We start from the raw sequence: 21,564 nt of genomic DNA, 5'->3' as shown, positions 1-21,564 counted from the left end.
AGTGAAATAATAACTCAAATTCACGTTTTTCCAGCTAAGCTACACGCATATCCGTTGCCATAGAAACTGACAACAACGCCACTTCATGTTTCAGGATTCAACACCGAAAAACAGTCAAACATTTTCCATACAAATAACAGATCATTCAGTCCGTTAAAGTATTTTACAGTTTTTAGGCCTGATGTTTTATTCATCAGAGGTAGATTAGCTACCGCTGCTATAAGCTAAGCTAACACAGTGGTGGCAGATTAGCTAATGCAAACACCTGCTGTACTGGTGATCTGTCGGAGTTGGTGGTTTGGTCGCCTTTACTTACATTTTATAACTGAACCGAAACTCACCAGATCCCACAGCACATCTACATGTTGGAGTTGTCATAGTCAAGCTAGCATAGCTACTTCCTTCTCCCTCGCTACTTTTTCTTATTTAAAACTTTTTCCTGACCTTTTCTAGTTGTCTTAGTGTTGACAATTAGTAGCAAAGCACTGCGTCCTTTTTCTTTTATATATCAGAAGATTTAAGGTTTTATATTGATAGCTTAACAGCTAGCATCAATGCTAGTCATTGTTAGCTAGCAGCTTTTTGCACGCCGGTCATTGACACGGTTGGAAAACTCGACAAAGAGTAGAAATTGTTGTAAAATTAGAGCCGTAAACCTCAACATCCACCTTTCAGCATTAATTAATTCATTTATTTGCTAAATGTTCATAAAACATTGGAAAGTGAAGCTTGGGAAGCTAAAGCCAGTATTTGAAAGCAGCCAATCAAGAAGCATCATTTATTTTCCTTGTTGCTGATTGGCTGAAGCTGAAAGCAGCGCTGCTCCTTTGTGTCCATCCAGGCTTCCGTAACTGTGTTTCATGTTCTCATTGCCGCCTCCTCTGTAGCTCATCGTCCTGTGGGTTTTGGTCCCTTTCGTGCTCCTTTCCAGCATATTTATGAGGTCTTCCGCTCCACAGGGGGAGCTGCGACCTTTATCCGTCACCTGAGCCGGAAAATGAAGAGCTTCAGAAACAGAGTCAGCAGAGCAGAAAGCCAGCGGTGGGGAGAGTTTGGGTTTTACCCCCAGATGGGAGGATTTGCAGTAGGAGTTGGTGCTGAAGCTGCGCTGCTTCCCTCCGTCTCTCCGCCGCTCAAAGTGACTGACTTTCTCCAGAACCGACAGGCTGCGGGCCGGGCTCTGGCCGCCGTCTGGGACGGCGCAGCGCTGGACCTCGGTGAGGGCGATCTCCAGGCGGGTCAGAGGGTGATCGCTGTCCGGGTCTCTGTGGCTCCACTGGCGGATGGATGCGCCGGCGCCTGACCCTGGGCGACCCGGGACGACCCGGCTGGTTCTGACGGAACGGTGGGCGGCTCTCTGGGTCTAAAGAGACGGACAGCATCAGAATCAACGGTTTCACCATGTGGGTCAAAGACAAAAACAAGCAAATAAAGTCGCCTGATATTTATTGTAGATCCAGAACTTTAAAAGATTTTACGACTGTTTCAGGGCTATTATAGGTGCTAGAGAAGCACATTCCTGCCAAGAATTTTGCGATTATTTCAGAAATTCTCAAGAAGATTTTTGACATTTGAAATTAAGAGATTTCCAAAATTTCTGATATTAATCTCAAATTTTCATTTTTTTCTTGCAAATTTCTAAGATTACTCTCAAAATTTCAGAGTTTTTTGGTAGAAATGTTCCACTTTGTTCTAGCAGATTTTACACGTTTGCTGCATTAAAAGAAAAGCGTCTAGTTTTGAGTTTCTTTTAGGTTTGGTTGAATACATTTATTTTCAGTACTAAGATCAGCATTTGGTGACTTTGTTTAAAAACGCCAAATTCTTTCGAGTTAAAAAGAGTAAAAGCTGATTTGGGTGCAGCAAAGGAAAAGTCTGGATAAACTCGGTTTTACCTTTTGTTACAACTTTGTTTTAAAATATAAAATAGTTTGTGTTGTATTTTATATTTTCCTGTGTGAGAAAATCATGTTGGTAACAACTTTTACCCTGATTACAAATTAAAAGTCTCCTTCTGTATTTATGGGACAAATTTGCTGAATTTTTGAATTCCAGGTGAGGGCCACACAGAATCAGTCCGAGGTACCACCAGCGGCCCCCAGGCCTTACTTTGGGCCCCTGTGCTTTACAGAAAGGGAGCAGCAGTACCGGGTGTCGTCTCTGGACTCGCTCCTCCCCTGTGAGGACGCGGTTCTGAGGTCTGGGACCGAATGGACCGGAGTAATCCTGTGGTTCTGCTCTTGCTGTTCCTTCAGAAGAGGATCGTCGAGGTTCTGGCTGAGGTTCCTGTGAGGCCTGTGGGGTCCAGTCGGACCCTCGGATCCGCCTCCAGGGGCTTTCAGGTGCGGCTTATGGGTTTCAGCGTTCGACTCCGGTTGCTGGTGCCAACTGCAAACACAAGGCTTCGTTACCACGAGCAGAAACATCCAGAACCAGGAAACATGAGGTCAAAGGTCACCTGTCCGCCTCAGGCAGCCTGGACCTGAGCTGTGAGGATCCAGGTCCGGAGTACGAGGAGCGGGAATACGGTGAGGAGCCGATGCCTTGGTGGCCGTTCTCTGTGGTCCGATCGTCCCGGAGCGCCGGCTGCCGGCTGCTCTCCCTGGTCAGAGCCGTGCAGACTGCCGACGGACCGGGACCGGAGCCGGAGCCGGGCGTCTGCGCGTACTGAGGCTCTGGCTGGGGAACCGGGTAAACGCCGGCAGGGAGGATGAGGCGGCTGGGCGGGGAGCTGGGCCCGGTCGGGGACGAGAAGCCGGCGCCCTGCCTGGGCTTCGTGGTGGGACTGCTCTCCGGACTCTTTTCCATCACGGTGTGGAGCTGACCCTCGGCGCCAAACGACGATTTCGCTGTACCAGACGGAGACACGAAGGGTCGGTCACTTATCTCAAACCACTCCAGTAAAAACGTGTTTGGTAAAAAGTACTGATCAAATATCAATCATTTATATTTAAAAATGACATCATCAGACCGACCAAAATATGAAGTAAGTGGAAATTTTGATATTTTAAGGAGCAAAATGATTAAGAAATGCGACTGGCCGCCGTGCGGTGGCACAGGGTTGAAGAGTGACCTTGGTCCTTAGTCCTCAACACAAGGGTCACATGTTCAAGTCCAGGCCTGATGACCTTTGCCCCTCTCTCATCATCCAGTTTCCTGACTGTCTCAAATAAAGGAGCCTTAGAAACAACGTTGCTCCGTCGATGAAGTGCGCAACGGAGCAGAGCGCAGAAAAGACGCATGTAGAGTATAAAACAATTAAAGCAAGTAAAGCCTGCACTGCAAAAACTGAAATCTTAGTAAGATTAAATATCTTAAATTAAGGAGATTTTCTTGTTTTCTTTCTAACAAGATAATTTTTCTCACCAAGAGGGATTTATGTTAGAATATTTTTCTTATTTTAAGTGTTTTTGTACTTAATTATCTCAGTAAGATATAAAAGCTTAATATTAAGAAAATATTACTTATTATGAGTAAATATGTGCTAGAATCTAGAATATCAATATTTACCTATCAAACTTCAAGTCTAGAACTTATTTTATATAAGTAAAAATTTCTTATTTCAAGCACAGAAAGCGAAATCACATACTTAATGAAATGTCTTCAGATAATTAAAACAGACTATGTCCAAATGGAATCCTTTGTGTTGTTGTCAATGAAAAATAAAAAACCCCATGAACTTATACTCTTGTATAAGTTGGCAGAGTGTACTGGAAATTATAATTTAATATTTAAACGGTTGACATTTAACACAACAATTTCAGAGACTATATCAGTTTATATATCAAGATAATTCTTGGCATGTTTCCGTCTGCTGTGGACCTTAATCTGATCTTCTTGATGCAAGATGTGGGACCTCTTATTGACATGTCATGAAATTTCTATTGATGTGTGATTTGAAATGGCTGGTATTCCACACAATGAGATTAGAATCAACAATATTGATTAGCTCAATGTCATGATAAATATTTTAACTTTTGGTTTATAAAGTAAGAATTTGAAATATAAGTTACTAATATTAGTTTGAACAATATTTTATTCATCATGTTTGTAACCCCTTTTATGACATCATACAATCCAAATGGGAAAGCGCCCAAAATGGCAGTGAGATAGTATTAATGTTCGATACAACAGATTTTCTTTCCGATCCAATACCGAGTAAAATTTAAGCTGGTATTGGCAATACAGATCCCATACTTTGTGCAAAGACAGTTAGTTTGTTTCTTAATTAAATAAAAAATAAATGTAATCCATATCTTGGCTTCATAAAAAGAACACAATGTACTCTGATGCACTCATTTTAAACTCAGAAGTACATTGAGACAACAATCTCGTTTACTATAAGCTATTTTAACTCAGCAGAAATATACAAAACATGTGAAAATGGAGTTGCAAACTAAAAAAAGAAAATTAGTAAAGTAATAACCCTACTAAATAGACTGCTCAAAAAAATAAAGGGAACACTTAAGTGTTCACTTAAGTGTTCCCTTTATTTTTTTTTAGCAGTGTACATCATTGTTTAATTATTAAAACTACTATAAAATGACAGCTGAAATACATCCGTGTCACTTTTATAATCTGTCAACATGTCCATTTCTGAGTGAGTGAGCGTCAGCAGCACGCTGCGCTTGGGCATTACGTCCTTACACATTACATACTTACCAAGCGGAAGAAAAAGTAGTTCCCATTAACAACGTTTCATTTAGGCAAGATCTCAATAATTTTGTTACTTTCTAACTTGCTCTTGTTAATCTACATTATCTCAAATTACTAAAGTGTTGAAAGTATTGATCCTTGGATCTGAAAATAGATTTTAGAGAATTAAGTTCTGGTATCGAAAGAATCGATATTTCAGTATCAATCCGCACATCACTAACGGCAACGCCAGAGATCATTTAACTGCCCTGATTAACGGTTGATTCAGTTGCAACAGCCTAACTAAGCTTTTATCTACTGTACTTTTATAAGATTTTCTTTTGGCCAATTTTCTAATCTCGGTTGGACATGGATGAAGATGGAGGACTTTTTTACGTGTATAGACCCTATAGCTGCTGTACTCAGAGGTAAGTTTAAAGTTGTCTGTCTTTCTAAGATAAGCTAACTGAAGCTAGTTAGCATGTCGTGAAATGCCAATTTTCATCCGCGGTTAAAGAGCCGCTCTTGTAAATATGAGCTTTGAACAGTCATTAACCACAATAGATGTGGCTTAAAAATAATATCGACACGAGTTCTTAGTAGCTTCCGTTTTTAACACAGCTAAGGTGGCTTCTCATTCGGGAAATGGTTAAAGGGCAATTCCGCCTAGTATTTCACTAACTGAGGGTGTTTATGTGCTGTAATTAAAAAACTTAAATGCAATGAGTTTACAAGGTTAGATATTCCACACTGTTACCAGGATATTTTAAACACTATTTTAATTAGTGAATTTAAGTAGTCCTTGTTTGATTTAATTAAAATAACTTTCTTGCCATGTTGAATTCATGTAATATTGTAATGGAGCACATGAACTAAAATAAGACTTGTTTTATTTTTCAAGTAAACCAAACTGTTGCCATAGTGAAGCCTATGCCAGACACATCGTCAATCACGTATTGCACCATCTACAAGAAACTTGGGAATTGCAAGTGACGGTGTCCTTCACATTCTCAAGGTAAGAAATTTATGATACTGATTCATCATTACACTGATTAGTCCCTAAAACGTGGTTTGTTTTGTGATTGTTTTTCTGTCTGTGCTCCAATTAGCAGATGACCCAACAACTTCAAACAAGACCACTTTTCAGCTCTGCGGTGATCATGAAACCAACTTTCTACTGGCCATTGGAACCATGCCTTCCCTGATCTTCTGAAAGGAGGACATCATAGCTACTACACTTTTCAGCATCCGTGTGTGGGGCCACTCCTCTCTGTGCTGCTGACAGACGTCTTGAGAACGCCGTCCGTAACTGAGGCAAGACTTCCACATATAAAAGGCTATGGCTTATTGGAAGAAGTTCATTGCGGAGGAAGCTCCTATTGTTGACATCTAATCCCAAGATTTTTTTTGCTTTGGACAATTTGGTTTGCTTGACTCTTAGGGCATCTTATGAGTGCGGCAGATGTGTCAGATCTTCATTGTTCTGTCATTTTACAGGATTGTTTCAGAATCAGATGCCCATCCAGACTTTATTCTGACCAGTAGTCATGTTTTATTGTGCTTATGTGAAACTTAAACGTAATAAATATGTTAAAAGTAATTGAACTCATGTCTTCATTTCAGCAAGCCAATAACATCTCTTGTTCCAGTATTCACAGGATCAATTTTTGGATTTTTGTCTTAGCATAAGAACCTTGAGTAAAGCTGTGACAAAATATATATTTTAATCCTATGCAACAATAAAATAAATTAGATTTAGGTATATCACTGCAAAAAGTCCCCTTTCAAAAACAAGAAAAAGAAGTACAAAAATAGGGTATAATTTTCTTAAAATAAGAAAAATTATCTGCCAACAGAACAAGAAAATTTATCTCGTCAAGATTTTCTAAAACAAGAAAAAATATCTGACCAAGATAAACCTACAATATCTTAAAATTAGTGTATTTGTACTTAAAACAAGCCAATTTTACTAATATAAATAGAATATATGAGATTTATTTTCTTAATACATAGAACATTTTCTTCAAATAAGAAAATTTTACGCTATTTCAAGAAATTCAGTGTCGAGTAACATTTTCTTTACTTGAGATAATTTTCTTAAAATAAGATAATATATCTTACTCGTATAAGTAAAATTGGCTTGTTTTAAGTAAAATACACTAATTTAAGATATTGTAGGTTTATCTTGGTTAGATATTTTTTCTTGTTTTAGAAAATCTTGACAAGATAAAATTTATTTTTATGTTGGGAGATAATTTTTCTTATTTTAAGAAAATTGTACCTTATTTGTGTACTTTTTGTTCTTGTTTTTGAAAGGGGACTTTTGCAGTGTGGCAGCCCGCCAGGCTTATAACACACCAGGGGAAACCAATCTGTGTCTGTGTAACAATAATATACTGCATAGTTTACATGTTAAACAGGTCCGTTGTAACGAGAGACTCCATTTAGATGAAATGGTCATTTTCCTGTGCCACCATGCTCCAGTTTGTCCCTCTCAGAGTTAACCAGTCCAGACCCGGTCTGACCACCAGAACCTCTCTGAGTGTCGATCTGGTCGGTTACCTGAGGCCACCGGGCCGCTGGAGTGATGCCAGGAGCTGCTCTGCAGAGACCTGCAAGATAAAACCACAGATGAAATCTGATTTCATGGCCTGAGAATAAAACGCGATGCTCACCGGACCATACTCACCGTAGCGAGCGGGCGTGGTCCAGACTGGACCAGGAGTTTGGCCTCTCGTGGTTCCTGATGGCGGCGTAGCTGTCGCTGCGCCTCGGCGGAGCGGGCGCCCCCTTCAGGCTCTCGTAGGAGCTGCGACTGGCCGCCTGGCCCCAGATGGGCCCCACGCTGTGCCTGTTTGACGCCGGGACGCCGCCTCTGCTGCCGTTAGCGCCGCGGTAACAGACCCCGCCCACTGAGCCTGCAGCATCAGCAGAGACATGGGACAAAGTTCACCAGCAGACTCTAGGACTGCATCTCCCAGCATTCATAGCAAGACGCCATGTAAACACAGAAGGTTCAACAACGGGAGAAAACGACTTTCTGACTGAAAATGAATGGTTTTAAAATTCCAACGTTACTTTTCCGTCTTCCAGATACGAATCATTCGATCGCTTCTTCTTCTATGGGTAACATCTGGCAGACTGTAGGCTGACTTAGCGCAATGCTGCCCCCTTCTGGTCTAATTCATATAAGCCTCACCATGGCTATAAGAGTTAAATATCCGTAATTACATATTCGCAATGTAAACACATCTAACTTGTGTCAGAACATACTGAGGAATGCATGTTTCCAAGTTAAATTCCTATAAATAACAAGATAATTTTCCATTTTCTTGAGATGATAAATTCATTTTCTGACAGTTTTCTTGATGTCGATCGATGATTTTATAGATATTGGAATTGATGCCAATTAATTAATAACACAAACACTCTGACTTCTGATTCCCAGCACAAGAAAAAGCAGAAGGCTGATTCCAGGAAATTTCTGGGGTCAGAGAGCCTCTTGGGGTCAGATTGGGGTCAGAAGGCCTTTTGGGGTCAGATTGGGGTCAGAGAGCCTCTTTGGGGTCAGAGAGCCTCTTTGGGGTCAGATTGGGGTCAGAGAGCCTCTGTGGGGTCAGATTGGGGTCAGAGAACCTCTTGGGGTCAGATTGGGGTCAGAAAGCCTTTTGTGGTCAGATTGGGGTCAGAGAGCCTCTTTGGGGTCAGATTGGGGTCAGAAAGCCTTTTGTGGTCAGATTGGGGTCAGAGAGCCTCTTTGGGGTCAGATTGGGGTCAGAGAACCTCTGTGGGGTCAGATAGGCTTCTTGGGAGCGGATTGGAGTCAGAGAGCCTCTTGGGGTCAGATTGGGGTCAGAGAGCCTCTTTGGGGTCAGATTGCGGTCAGAGAACCTCTGTGGGGTCAGAGAGCCTCTTTGGGGTCAGAGAACCTCTGTGGGGTCAGAGAGCCTCTTGGGATCAGATTGGAGTCAGAGAGCCTCTTGGGGTCAGATTGGGGTCAGAGAGCCTCTTGGGGTCAGATTGGGGTCAGAGAACCTCTTGGGGTCAGATTGGGGTCAGAGAGCCTCTTGGGGTCAGATTGGGGTCAGAGAACCTCTTGGGGTCAGATTGGGGTCAGAGAGCCTCTGTGGGGTCAGGTTGGGGTCAGAAGGCCTTTTGGGGTCAGATTGGGGTCAGAGAGCCTCTTTGGGGTCAGATTGGGGTCAGAGAGCCTCTTTGGGGTCAGATTGGGGTCAGAGAGCCTCTTTGGGGTCAGATTGGGGTCAGAGAGCCTCTTTGGGGTCAGAGAACCTCTGTGGGGTCAGAGAGCCTCTTTGGGGTCAGGCATCGTACCCTGGAGGTCTCTTGGTCCGGACCTGGGCCCAGTTCTGGACGAGTTCAGCTCCTGCTCCTGAGTCAGGCCCTGCTGGGCGTCGTAGACGGCGCGGACGTATCGGATGTCGGCCTGCAGCATCTTGGCGCTGCCGGCGCCTCTCTGCGGGACGGCGTCCAGGGAGCAGGAGCGCTCCGGGCCGAAGGAGGGTGTGGAGGCCAGGTACTCGAGAATACTGGAGCTGGTGGAGAAGGAGGAGTAGGCCGAGTCCCGCTTGCTGAGCAGGAGGTCGATGCTGTTCGACCTGCAGCGCAGAAACACGATCAGTGAGAAGCTCAACGCAGAAATAAAAATAAAAACTGGACACATACTGAGCTGAAAGGGATCATGACTGTATATTAAACTATAATATCTCCACCACTCTTAATACAATGATCACTGATTAGTTACTGAAAACATCAGTTTGGATCAAATTTATCGTTTTAAGACCTGAAATCTGGAGTTAAAGTTTCCACCTGACAGATAGACGATCACTAATGCAGCAGATGAAAACAAAGAGATTATTGGTAAATAATTTACTGATGCTCAGTATCAAGAAAACCAGGTGTTTCTGTCTGCTGCCGTGGAAATCTGTTTATTTCCAGTTAATGATTAATGATCATCGTCTTAGTGCTTCAGAAACTTCAATCAGTAAATGTTTCTTTTCTCACTTTTGGAGTAAAACGAACTTTTACCAAACTGGAATCAGACGTTTCAGCTGATTTTATCAAATCTGGGAAATAATGATAATGTTTTTCTAAAAAATGTTAAAGTTTCTCGATTAGTGCAACAGGAAACAACCAGCTTTTTACTTTGACTTGGCCACTCCAACCAACAACCAAATCAAACTAAATAAACTCTGATGGACAAAAGTGGACAGAATAACCAAAACTAGACTGTAGTAAGAGTAGAAATACTTCAACATATTTTTACTCAAGCGAAACGTAAAATTACTGGTACTGAGTACCTGATAAAATGATCAATCACTTAATATTTATCATCAGAAGGAGAAAAATTTTAATTTAGGCGGAAATTTTGGCATTTTAATGAAAAAATGACAAAAAATGAAATCAGGCAAAAGATAAAAAATTCAAACTCAGATTCTGAAAACTTCTGAAACTTTAGCAGAAACATCAGGTGTGTGTGTGTGTGTGTGTGTGTGTGTGTGTGTGTGTGTGTGTGTGTGTGTGTGTGCGTGCGTGGCTATCTTAGTGGGGACTTTCCATTGACTTCCATTCATTTCTACAGCCTAAACCTTCCCTTTACCCTTTTCCTAACCCTAACCATCACATGCCTAACCCTATCCCTAACCAAAACTCAATTCACACCTTAGTCCTAACTCTGACCCCTGACCCTAAAACAGGGTTTCCCCTTGTGGGAACCAGGCTTCGGTCCCCACAAGGAGCAATTGGTCGCCACAACGTAGTGTCAGGAAAATCGTCCCCACAAGGTATTACAAACAAACGCGCGCGCATATGTTTGTGTGTATCTGGTGGATCTTTGGATAAAACTTGTTTTTCATTCAGTGGGAAAAACCCCCAAGAAATTTTACTGAAGTAAAAGTAAAAAGTTAAAATACTCCAACAAGTACAATTTAAAAAAGTTACTGTATTAAATGTAATTAGTTGGTTATATTTATATAATTACTGCAATATTCACGTCACAATCAGCTCAAATATGTCATAATCATCTAATAGGCTAATTCATACTGGAACTGGGTAAATGTAACTGGTTTCTACCCAGTTACTCTGCTGACATTTAGATGTTTATATTTAAAGTTTTTCCTTCCTGTCAGAATCTGGATCTTGTTTTGGTTCTGGTTGTTTTCTGGACCTGGCAGAGGAAAGCTGCTGGCAGGACGAGTAGGCCGGGTTGGGCCCAGTGTGGCTGCGGTGGCCCAGTGGGAGCTGCTGCTGCTGCGTCACTGGGTGGTGATGGGAGGACTGGGCCGGGTCCAGGCTCTCCATGCTGCCCCTGGAGCTGTACTGGTCCGGACTCTTCCTCAGGTAGCCGCCGCTGGGGTCAAACCCGGCCGACAGGTCGGTGGTGGAGGCACTGGGAGGCGGAGGGAGACAAAAAACTAAAATATGGATCCAATGGGAAATAAATATGTAAATATAACAAACTGCAAACTGGATGATTTTATTTTAACACAGCAAACGTCATAAATCTGCTTTAAGGCCATTGTAAAGAAATAAAGGAGTCAATTCCTGCCAAAAAACTCAGAAATTTTAAAATTAATATCAGAAATTTTCTACAAAAAAACATGTTTTTTATAGGAAATTTCTGAGATTAATTATATTTAATATTAATATAATAATATAATTAATATAATATTTAATTAATCATTAAATATCTTAAGTTTTGTTGGAAATTCACTTCACATTTTATTTTATTTTATAACAGCCCTTATATACTGTCATACAATAAATACCCATTTTGGAAAAAATTTAGTAACAATAATAAAAAAAGAGTGACTTATTTGATTGATTTTAAGTTTGTTTTTTGTGACAGAAAATATTCTCAGTAGTTTTATAATGGATGAAACCAGATTATATAATTATAATGATTCATTATTTTTTATCATTCCTCTAGTTAGAGGTAATTTTCCTCTGTTGGAACCTGAAACTCTCCTCACATCGACCGTGTTGTTTTCTCAGTTTGTGTGGATCAATAATCTATAATCATCTCTGTGTTTGCTGCTCGTCTGAAAGAGCAGCAGGAATGTAAATGTGTCGACGTCACAGTTTGACCCAGCAGCTCCGTCGGCCGGACACAATGTGATTACGGCTCCGGGAGCAGGACAGAGTTCCAGTCCCAAAGTTTCTGGTTTCCCTCCATGTTTCTGCTTTCATCTTTTATCAAAATGAGGAAGACGAGGCGCTTTGGGAGGAAACGTAATCAGAAACCAGCAGGATCGAGCCTCAGACGTCTTCAGGAGGTTTTTTATTTTTGTTTTTTTAAAACAAAGCTAATTCATCCAACTGTTCTGACATGAATCAGAACAGTTGGATGTTAAATGGTATTTTAACTACAACTCTGAGGTGTGAAAATCCTTGTTAAATGGTGTTTTAACTAAAACTCTGAGGTGTGAAAATCCTTGTTAAATGGCGTTTTAACTAAAACTCTGAGGTGTGAAAATCCTTGTTAAATGGCGTTTTAACTAAAACTCTGAGGTGTGAAAATCCTTGTTAAATGGCGTTTTAACTAAAGCTCTGAGGTGTGAAAATCCTTGTTAAATGGCGTTTTAACTAAAACTCTGAGGTGTGAAAATCCTTGTTAAATGGCGTTTTAACTAAACTCTGAGGTGTGAAAATCCTTGTTAAATGGCGTTTTAACTAAAACTCTGAGGTGTGAAAATCCTTGTTAAATGGCGTTTTAACTAAAACTCTGAGGTGTGAAATCCTTGTTAAATGGCGTTTTAACTAAAACTCTGAGGTGTGAAAATCCTTGTTAAATGGTGTTTTAACTAAAACTCTGAGGTGTGAAAATCCTTGTTAAATGGAGTTTTAACTACAACTCTGAGGTGTGAAAATCCTTGTTAAATGGTGTTTTAACTAAAACTCTGAGGTGTGAAAATCCTTGTTAAATGGCGTTTTAACTAAAACTCTGAGGTCTGAGACGTTTAACGTTTAATTAACAAGGGGTGCGGGTTTTAATGTTTTTATCTTTTTTTAAAATTCTTTGTCTTTCTGTTTATTCACTGTCACATGCTGTTTTTATTTAAATTATGTAAAGCACTTTGAAATGCTTTGCTGCTGAAATGTGCTATACAAATAAAATTTGATTGATTTTTGATTGATGAATCAGTCACTTTGTGGGAAAAACATTAAAATCTGAATCCTATAAGCAGAAATAGTTCAACATTTCCTAGTGACCATCTTCATAAAAGCTATTAGTTTTAATTTTGATTACAATATAAAATACAGTTTAAAAATTCTGAGACGGAAACTCGGTTTTTAATATTTTTCCTGAAAGCTGCCATGAAATCTGGTTTTTATTAAAGGATCTTCAGAGATTTTACTGTTAGCTTTACTTTATGTTTGTCCAACATCGTAATGTCTTTGAACAAATGTTTAATTTTTAAATTTTAACTGTAAATCATGGCAGGAACAGGCCTCCTGTCATTAAACTGGGGCACAAATTAAATCTGTAAATTCAGGCCTAAGGTACATTTCTGAATGTTTTTTTTTACTTTATTTAAAAAAATATAACCTTAAAATTTTTATATTAAAAATATATAAGTAGAGTAAATTTCCACCAAATACTCCAGAAGTTTAGTGATTAATCTATGAAATTATACAGAAAAAATTGGAAATTTTCTGAGTTTAAAAGGAAAAAAATTTTTTTTTTGAAACTCAGCCATTTCTCAAAATTTCAGAGTTTTGGCAGAAATTTTATCATTTTTTTCCTACAATGGCATTAATAACAGTTTTTGCTTCATTAAAATAAAAGCATCTTGATTTCAGTTTTTTTTTTAGATGGATTGAATAAATTTACTTTCAGTGGTAATAACAGAATTTGGGTCACTTTATTTAAAAACACCTGCTGTATTTAGCAAAGTTTAATTAAAAATAAAAGCTGATAAAAGCAGCAAATGTGGCTTTTCAGGAAAACGTCTCGGTTTTACTTTTTTGTTAAAATTTGGTTATAAAAACATGAAAACTTTGTGAGAAAATTATGTTAGTAATAATTTTTTACCCTGATAATAAATTAAAACTCTCCAGCTGCATCTATGAACTAAACTTGTATAATTTCTGAATTGCAGTTGGGGGGCCACATAAAATCAGCCGAAGGGCCAAAAATGGCCCCAGAGCCACACTTTGGACACCCTGCTTTACAATGATGTGACACTTTGGATAAAAAGTCAAATGATCTCTGATTAAACTGATCAGAATCCTGATCATTTAATAAATGTAGATGAAAAACAGCTGTTACCTGGTGGGGTAACTGTGGTTTCCGTGGGGTAAATGATGGGTAATTTCTGACCTGGTGGGGTAACTGTGGGGTAAATGATGGGGCGTTTCTGACCTGGTGGGGTAACTGTGGTTTCTGTGGGGTAAATAATGGGGCGTTTCTGACCTGGTGGGGTAACTGTGGGGTAAATGATGGGGCGTTTCTGACCTGGTGGGGTAACTGTGGTTTCTGTGGGGTAAATAATGGGTCGTTTCTGACCTGGTGGGGTAACTGAGGGGTAAATAATGGGGCGTTTCTGACCTGGTGGGGTAACTGTGGTTTCTGTGGGGTAAATAATGGGGCGTTTCTGACCTGGTGGGGTAGCTGTGGGGTAAGTGATGGGGCGTTTCTGACCTGGTGGGGTAACTGTGGTTTCTGTGGGGTAAATAATGGGGCATTTCTGACCTGGTGGGGTAACTGTGGCCCCAGACGGGGCCCATCAACTCCATCTGCTCCAGGTCCGGTTGATTGTCGCTGAGTTTGGTCGAGTGCCAGGAATGAGGGCGAGACGCCGGCTCACTGCGTCTGAGGAGGCGAAGTGTGAGGCTAACAGTTAGCACTGGGTTATACGGAGTCACATTAACCCCAAAATGTATCATGAAAATAAAACAAAATCTGTGTATTAGATAGATGAGGCATCCTGTGAAAGAGAAAATAAATGTCAAAGGTTTTCTTCTCCACAAAGCCAGAAATGTATTTTCCTCAACATGATTGAAGAATTTATTAAAATTTTTAAAATGTTCTGGAAACGAATGAAAAACTAAAAAATCTGCCAAAATTAAAAATAAGATGGAAAAATCCATTCTTATTTTAAGTTTTCCTTCTAAATTTTTTCATTGATTGAACATTTAAAATGTTTGGTACATTTTAGTTTACTAATAGAGTAATTTGGTTATAAATATATATTGTTTTGTCACTTCCTCTTCTCCAGGTTTTGGCAGCGTTACTCCTCCATACAGAACAATGATTTATTTCCACACTGGGAATATATTTTCATAATATATGGATCCAGTTCATTATCTTCTGCTGTGGTATTTAATTAAAGTTTTCTGCCTTAGTTATTTTAATTGAAATTTTTTTTATACATTTTGCTTTAATAATTCTGTTATTCACATGTCAGTATAGGGTTTTGGCAGTGTTAGTCCTCCATATAAACGGATTTTAACACCAGCTAAGATTTATTTTCGTACTGTTGCTGGAGCTAGCACACAGAAAACCAGGAATAATAAAACCATTTAGTTAACAATCCGTTACTCAGCAGCTGCTGAATCAGCATCTTTCAGGAAGCGCTGAAATGTTTCCCCGTCTGTTTTTCCACCCTTGTTAGGAAATCTTTGACAGATCCTGTGACGATGCGTGAGTCAGGCTGCAGTGTTCAATTGAAGGAGGGCGGCGCCCCGAGGCCTGCATGTGAACACATCCAATCAGAGCAGAAACCTGCGCAGCGCCGGCCGGACACCATGTCTGATTAACTGCAGGCTGCAGTGACATCACGGTGGCGGCGCTCCAGCGCTACGGTTACAAAGCAGCCGTTGTTCCAGCCGGCGTAGAGTCCAACGCTGACGACCCGAGTCACGCTTTCTGTTCCTGAAATGTCTGTCTGTTTGCACCCTGAGCAGATCCACGTTCACACAACCAGATGTTTTAAAGCGCTGCAGGGAGCTCAGCCGCTGAAAGGAGGTTGTTATCAGAGCAGGAGGAGAATTAATGTTTCAGTTAAATGTAAAACACAGAAAACGAAGATGATCTGTTCTAAAGTAACCTATGTTTGTGAGCTAAAGCATCTCTGATAAGATCTGAGGCCAAAAGCAGATTTACAAGAAGAAAACTGGTTAAAAAATGTAAACAGGAAAATTCAACATCATAAAACCAAAACAAACCGGATCCAGTTTGGAACGAGTCAAGAATAATTTGGGTTGTTTAGTCAAACTAAGAGGTTTAATTCATCAAAATAACATTTTCACCACATTATTCAGTTATAATTGTCAGTTTGGAACTAAATATTCATTAGCAAGCTAAATATTTAACTTGCTAACTAAGTATTTAGCTTTAAGCTAAATATTCAGATTACGATCTAAACATTTGACTCCAAATTAAATATTTAGCTGTGAGCTAGCTAAATATTTAATTTAGCTAAATATTTAGGTAAATGAAGTTAGCCAGCTAAAAAATTTAAGCTTTCTAACTTAATATTTAACGTAACACTGAATATTTAGCTTCAAATTAAATATTTATCTTGCTAACAAAACAGTTTGAAACTAAATATTTATTATGCTAATTAATATTTAGCTTGCTCTTTATGTATTAGGTCTAAACTAAATAGTTAGCCGGCTAAATATTTAGTTAAATATTTAGCTTTATTTAAACAAAACATTTACCTTGCTATATAAATATTTAGCATGCAGCTAAATAGTTAGCAATCTAAGAACTAAGTCTTTAGCTTGCTAATTAGCATTTAGTTTGAAACGGCATTTATGGTAAAATCTGACTAAATAATAAACTCCCATTTTCTCCTCACAGGCTAATTAACCCAAATTATCACTATTAGTATTTGACTGTCTAACTTCTTCACTCAGATCTTCTCATGTATGCTAATCTTAGCGGTGCAGCCACGTTTAGCTAACAGCCTGTGTTTTAGCGCGGTTCTCAGAGCGGCGGTGCTAATCTCAGCCTGACCATCGTCACATTCCTCCTGTCCTGCGGCTCGGTCATTTATCCAGAGATAAACAGGAAGCGGTTTTATCTGCGCGCTGGACACGGAGGACATGAAAGCTAGCATGTCTGTGAGCCACCTGGGGAGCGACAGGACGTGACTGGAGAACCTCAAAACGCTTCATCTGCTCACCGCCTGAAACTACCACAAAACAACAACTTTCTGTTGGTAACAAAATAATTATAAAGTCCGTTCTGCTAAAGTATTCACACCGTTTCACCTTTTTCACATTTTGAACACTACAGTCACAAATTTTAACATTTTTTATTGGGATTTTAACTAAAACATAATTATCATCTTTTTTCTACGTTTTTTTTTCTTTTTTTTTCCCATAAAATCTGAAAAGTGTGGCATGCTTTTATATTCAGCCCACGAGTCAACACTGCAGTTTGATTTGGACATCCTTCTTTCCCACAGCATCACCATTCAGAACGACTCTTAAGAAACTTGGATGATATGATTTAACATTTAATTTACCAAATAAAGTAATTTTGAATTGAATTGTGACAGGAGGCGGGGCTTACTGCTGTCAATCAACCTCCTGTACTCGATGCTCAATGTGCTAATAGTAAGAAATCACTCACTGTTACAGAGAAACTGTTCATCTGCAGTACTAATAGCGTTAGCATTAATGACGGGCTATGCTAGCTGCAGCGTAGCAGAGAAACAACCAATCCTGGCTCTGATTGGTTGTTTCTAGATAACTCGATTTTTAAACTGTGACAGTTTCAACAAATATGCAAAAAAAATATTTTTCCTTAAAGTTTCATGCTGCAGCTTTAATGCAGATTTATGTTTTAGGTCGTTTTGTTTTAATCGTATCGGTTTCTACGATATGGGTGGAGGCCCCCAGTGAACATCCGCTCCGGGCCCCAGAAAGGCTCCGTCCGGCCCTGGCTCCGGCCGTTTACCTGGACGTGAAGCGCAGCACCTTGGAGATGAGGCCGATGGCCAGCTTGTTGACGCTGGTCTCCGACGGCGACCGGCACAGCGCGCCGTCGGAGCGACCCAACTCCGGCTTCTTCTGCTTCTTCCTCAGCTTCCGGCGGTAAAAAACCTCCAGCAGCTCCATCGCCGAGAAAACGACTTCTCCAAAACGAAGCTTCTTTTTGCTGCCAAAATCTGAAACTGCTGTCGGAAAAACTTTCCCAGCTCAAAGTCCGATCCCGTCTGGTCCGGCGCGACTCTGACCGCCCCGCTCCGGCCCGCAGCTTGTTAAGCAAACGGAGCGATCAAACGTCATTAGGCCTCCGTGCGATTAACGCGTGAAGTAAACATCAGACGTCCAGCAGCAGCAGGGAGGACAGATGGGAGACAGGGGAGGAGATGATGGCGCGCAGATAGTTTGGGTGGAGAAACAGAGGAAATGCTGAGGCAGATAAGAGAGAGAGAGAGAGAGAGAGAGAGAGAGAGAGAGAGAGAGAGAGAGAGAGAGAGAGAGAGAGAATAAAAGAAAGGATAAAACTGGGAAGGTGATGAGGAAGAGGAGGAGGAGGAGGAAGAGAAGAACAGAGGGAGGATTTAGCTGGACAGCCGGAGGAAGAGCCTCATGATGCAGGACGAACAAAGATCTGATTATTACTGACGACTAAACAAACAAAGACAAACAAAAAGACCTTCGATTAAAGTTCAACCAACACGTCAGTTCACAGAAAATACCGAAAAATGAGTCTGGAGAGAGAAACGGCAACAATTTGGTTCAATTAGCATAAAATAATCTGGTTTCACGTGTCAGATACTTTACAGCTAAACATTTAGACACTAAATATTTAGACACTAAATATTTAGCTGTAAAATTTAACAATTAGCTATGAATCTAAATATCTCGTGTTTACGATGAATATTTAGTTTAAAAAAATAAATATTTCATTTTCAAACTAAAAATTTAGATTTAAGATGAAATATTAATGGCAATATTAATTATAAACTAATTTATTAAGGTAAATATTTATTTCCCGAACAAACTAAACTATCAGAAAACTAAATATTTAGCTCTATGCTACAACTACTGATTATCGATTATCAATTATTTGGCCAATAAATCGATAAATTCGATTAAAATATGGTCATATTCTGCAGATTTTTACTTTTGCCATTGAAGACCTTTTTAGACATTTACCTCATTAAGTGCGCGAGGGTAAGGCGCTGAAGTGTTTGGGAAAACGTCATCGGAGCGCCGCCCCTCCAGACGGGGTTTCGGCGCCCCTCTGGTGCTGCGCCCCTATGCGCTGCATGCCCACTTTTTGCGCCACTGCCTGGGGGGTGGAGGGGAATCGACTTTTTTGGGAGCAAAACGAATGTAATAATTTTAACACCAGTAGCCTACAGGCTACCTGTTAAGCTTAAGGTGCTGTATTGGTATTAGCTAGTCATCTTTTAGCTAACATTAGCTAGTCATCTTTTAGCTAACATTAGCTAGTCATCTTTTAGCTAACATTAGCTAGTCATCTTTTAGCTAACATTAGCTAGTCATCTTTTAGCTAACATTAGCTAGTCATCTTTTAGCTAACATTAGCTAGTCATCTTTTAGCTAACATTAGCTAGTCATCTTTTAGCTAACATTAGCTAGTCATCTTTTAGCTAACATTAGCTAGTCATCTTTTAGCTAACATTAGCTAGTCATCTTTTAGCTAACATTACCTTCATCCAACAGCTTCACTCAACTCAGTCGGTTAGTTTGGGGGAAAAACGGTGAAAGGTTCTTTGCAAACATAAGATTATTCCACATCCAGGCCTGGACACGTCGTAGCCTTCATGTTGCGTTTAAAGGCGGCTCGGAAAAACAGGTTACCACATGTTAACAACGGATTAAACCATTTTAACTGCTGATAAAAGTGACAGAGGACATAGATATGGGAAGTGCAGAAGCCTCTACTGTCTCAAATTGACATGAATAACAGAGAGTTGGCCGTTCTAAGGTAAAAACCCAGCGCATACAGCGTTCAGGTTTTTTTTTTTTTCATCCAGACGGCTTCCCACGACCCCCCTGCAATGGCACGCCCCACAGTTTGGGAACCTCTGCATTAACTGATCAATAATTGGAAAACAAAAGTTGGTCTTCAGGAGTTTCTGTTGTATTTTTAAACACATGTAAAGCTAAAACTGACACTGGAGAAGTTTCGAGTTTAACAGATTTATATATTTTTAAAATTATTTTTATTGATTCTTAAATTAAAATGTAAATATTTTTGTACAGATTTGGTTTAGTTACGTCTCCGAGTGCGTTATTCTTTCAGCAAACTGTTTTTTTTTAAAGTCTGTATACTCTAGTTAATGATTAATCGATTAATTAATTGATGATTATTTCTATAATCAATTAATCACGATTAATCCGATTGATCCGATTAATCATTTCAGTAATGGTCCTTTACAGCTTCTCTCATTGATAATCAGTTTTTTTTTTAAAAATTCTTCTAAATGTCCTTTTTAAATGACTTTATCTGTGAAATAATCCAGTTAAATTCCCAATATCAGATTATTGATTAGACTGATCCAGATGCATTCTGGGAAAAACTTTAAACTGTAAGAGGAAAAGAGTCAAAATGATTCATCCTGAGGATTTTAACACACATTCCTCTAAAATAATTAACCATTTCTGTAATAAATAAGGCCGACAGAACCGTCTTCCTGTTTGGGTCAGAACCGAGTCACTCAAAGAACCAGCTGTAAATATTTCACTTTTCTGTTGGAAACCACAAACTGGACGACTGCAGGGTGTGTCATCTGATCCGCTTATCTGTTGCCGTGGGAAACGGCAGCAGCCCATAATAATCTGCCCTCCGGTCTGAGAGGGAACCGAGACTCAGAAAAGTGCAGTTCTGGTTAAAACCGACCCGGTCCGGTCGGTCCAGTCCGCACAAATAAAAATAAAACAAATTCAGAAGAAAAATCATTACAGTCAAATTATGAAGGAATTTATTAGCGTCTGAAAGGAGGAACGTAATTATAGAGGAGGAGGAGAAGAAGAACCGGTCCAGAACCGGTCCAGAACCGGTTCTGGAATAGATTAAACTGAGACGGAAAAGCAAACCTTAAAATACTTAAAGTTAACGGAACAAAAACAATGATTTATCGTTTATTAACCAGGTTTCTGCTTTTATCTGATTTTTCCAGTGAATAAAATAAAACCACGAACATCCAACAGATTTTACAATGACGTCATTTCCTGTTTGTGCTTTAAATATAAAGATAAATGTTATAGTTTATATTCATGATCATTTATGAATAACTTTTTCACAAAAATACGATAATTTTTTTAATTTCAATATTTAAAAAAATGGAATTACTGAGATTTAAAATAAAATTTGGAATAAAGTGATCGAATTTTAAGAATGAAGTCAGAAATACAATTCAATACAAGTCTTAATATTGACTTTATTCTTGTATTTTTATTATTTTATTCTAGTAATAATTCTACTATTCCTGAATTATTTCAACTTAATTCTCATACAAGTTTATTCTCGTAATATTATTTGTTTATTTTTATTTTCTTAGCGTAGTCCAAATAGTTTTCTTGTGCTTGGGCGCCCCCTGGTGGTGTGGAGGCCCTAAGCAGCTGCTTAACTCTCATGTTCTTTGGGCCGGCTCTGATTTTAGGGTTTATAAACGAATAAAAAATTAATGGAAGTCGATGCAAAATCCTGGTGAAGTCAGGAAGACGTGTGTGTGTGTGTGTGTGTGTGTGTGTGTGTGTGTGTGTGTGTGTGTGTGTGTGTGTGTGTGTGTGTGTGTGTGTGTGTGTGTGTGTGTGTGTGTGTGTGTGTGAGGGAGTGTTTGTGCTTCATGCAGCCATGAGGTGATGCTGCTGTGGAGGAATGTGGTGATTCAGCCAAAGAGGCATGCAGGAGGAGCGGCTGAAGGAGAAGAAGAGGAGGATGAGGAGCGATGCAGGAGGAAGGGAAGGAAACGA

The 21,564-nt window shown here is 39.7% G+C and overlaps 1 protein-coding gene and 1 long non-coding RNA gene across 2 annotated transcripts in view; one reads left to right on the top strand and one right to left on the bottom strand.

Moving 5' to 3' along the window:
• The window catches only part of shroom3 (shroom family member 3), a 49,609-nt gene that overhangs the window by 10,070 nt on the left and 17,975 nt on the right, over window positions 1-21,564 (bottom strand). Inside the window, 10 exon segments of the mRNA XM_081613122.1 lie at window positions 855-985; window positions 1,064-1,281; window positions 1,284-1,363; window positions 2,149-2,388; window positions 2,459-2,849; window positions 7,198-7,247; window positions 7,325-7,553; window positions 8,968-9,251; window positions 10,820-11,041; window positions 14,348-14,467. Of these exon segments, the coding sequence (XP_081469248.1) occupies window positions 855-985; window positions 1,064-1,281; window positions 1,284-1,363; window positions 2,149-2,388; window positions 2,459-2,849; window positions 7,198-7,247; window positions 7,325-7,553; window positions 8,968-9,251; window positions 10,820-11,041; window positions 14,348-14,467 (1,965 nt within the window).
• LOC145553975 (uncharacterized) lies at window positions 5,614-6,235 on the top strand. Its single transcript, XR_014090035.1, has 2 exons — window positions 5,614-5,650; window positions 5,745-6,235. It is a non-coding gene; the product is annotated as an uncharacterized LOC145553975 (long non-coding RNA).

Source organism: Poecilia reticulata, chromosome 12 (genome assembly GCF_904066995.2).
Source record: "Poecilia reticulata chromosome 12, P_reticulata-male-v2, whole genome shotgun sequence".
Classification (NCBI taxonomy): Eukaryota; Metazoa; Chordata; class Actinopteri; order Cyprinodontiformes; family Poeciliidae; genus Poecilia; species Poecilia reticulata.
This window is presented reverse-complemented; position numbering and strand designations above follow the sequence as displayed.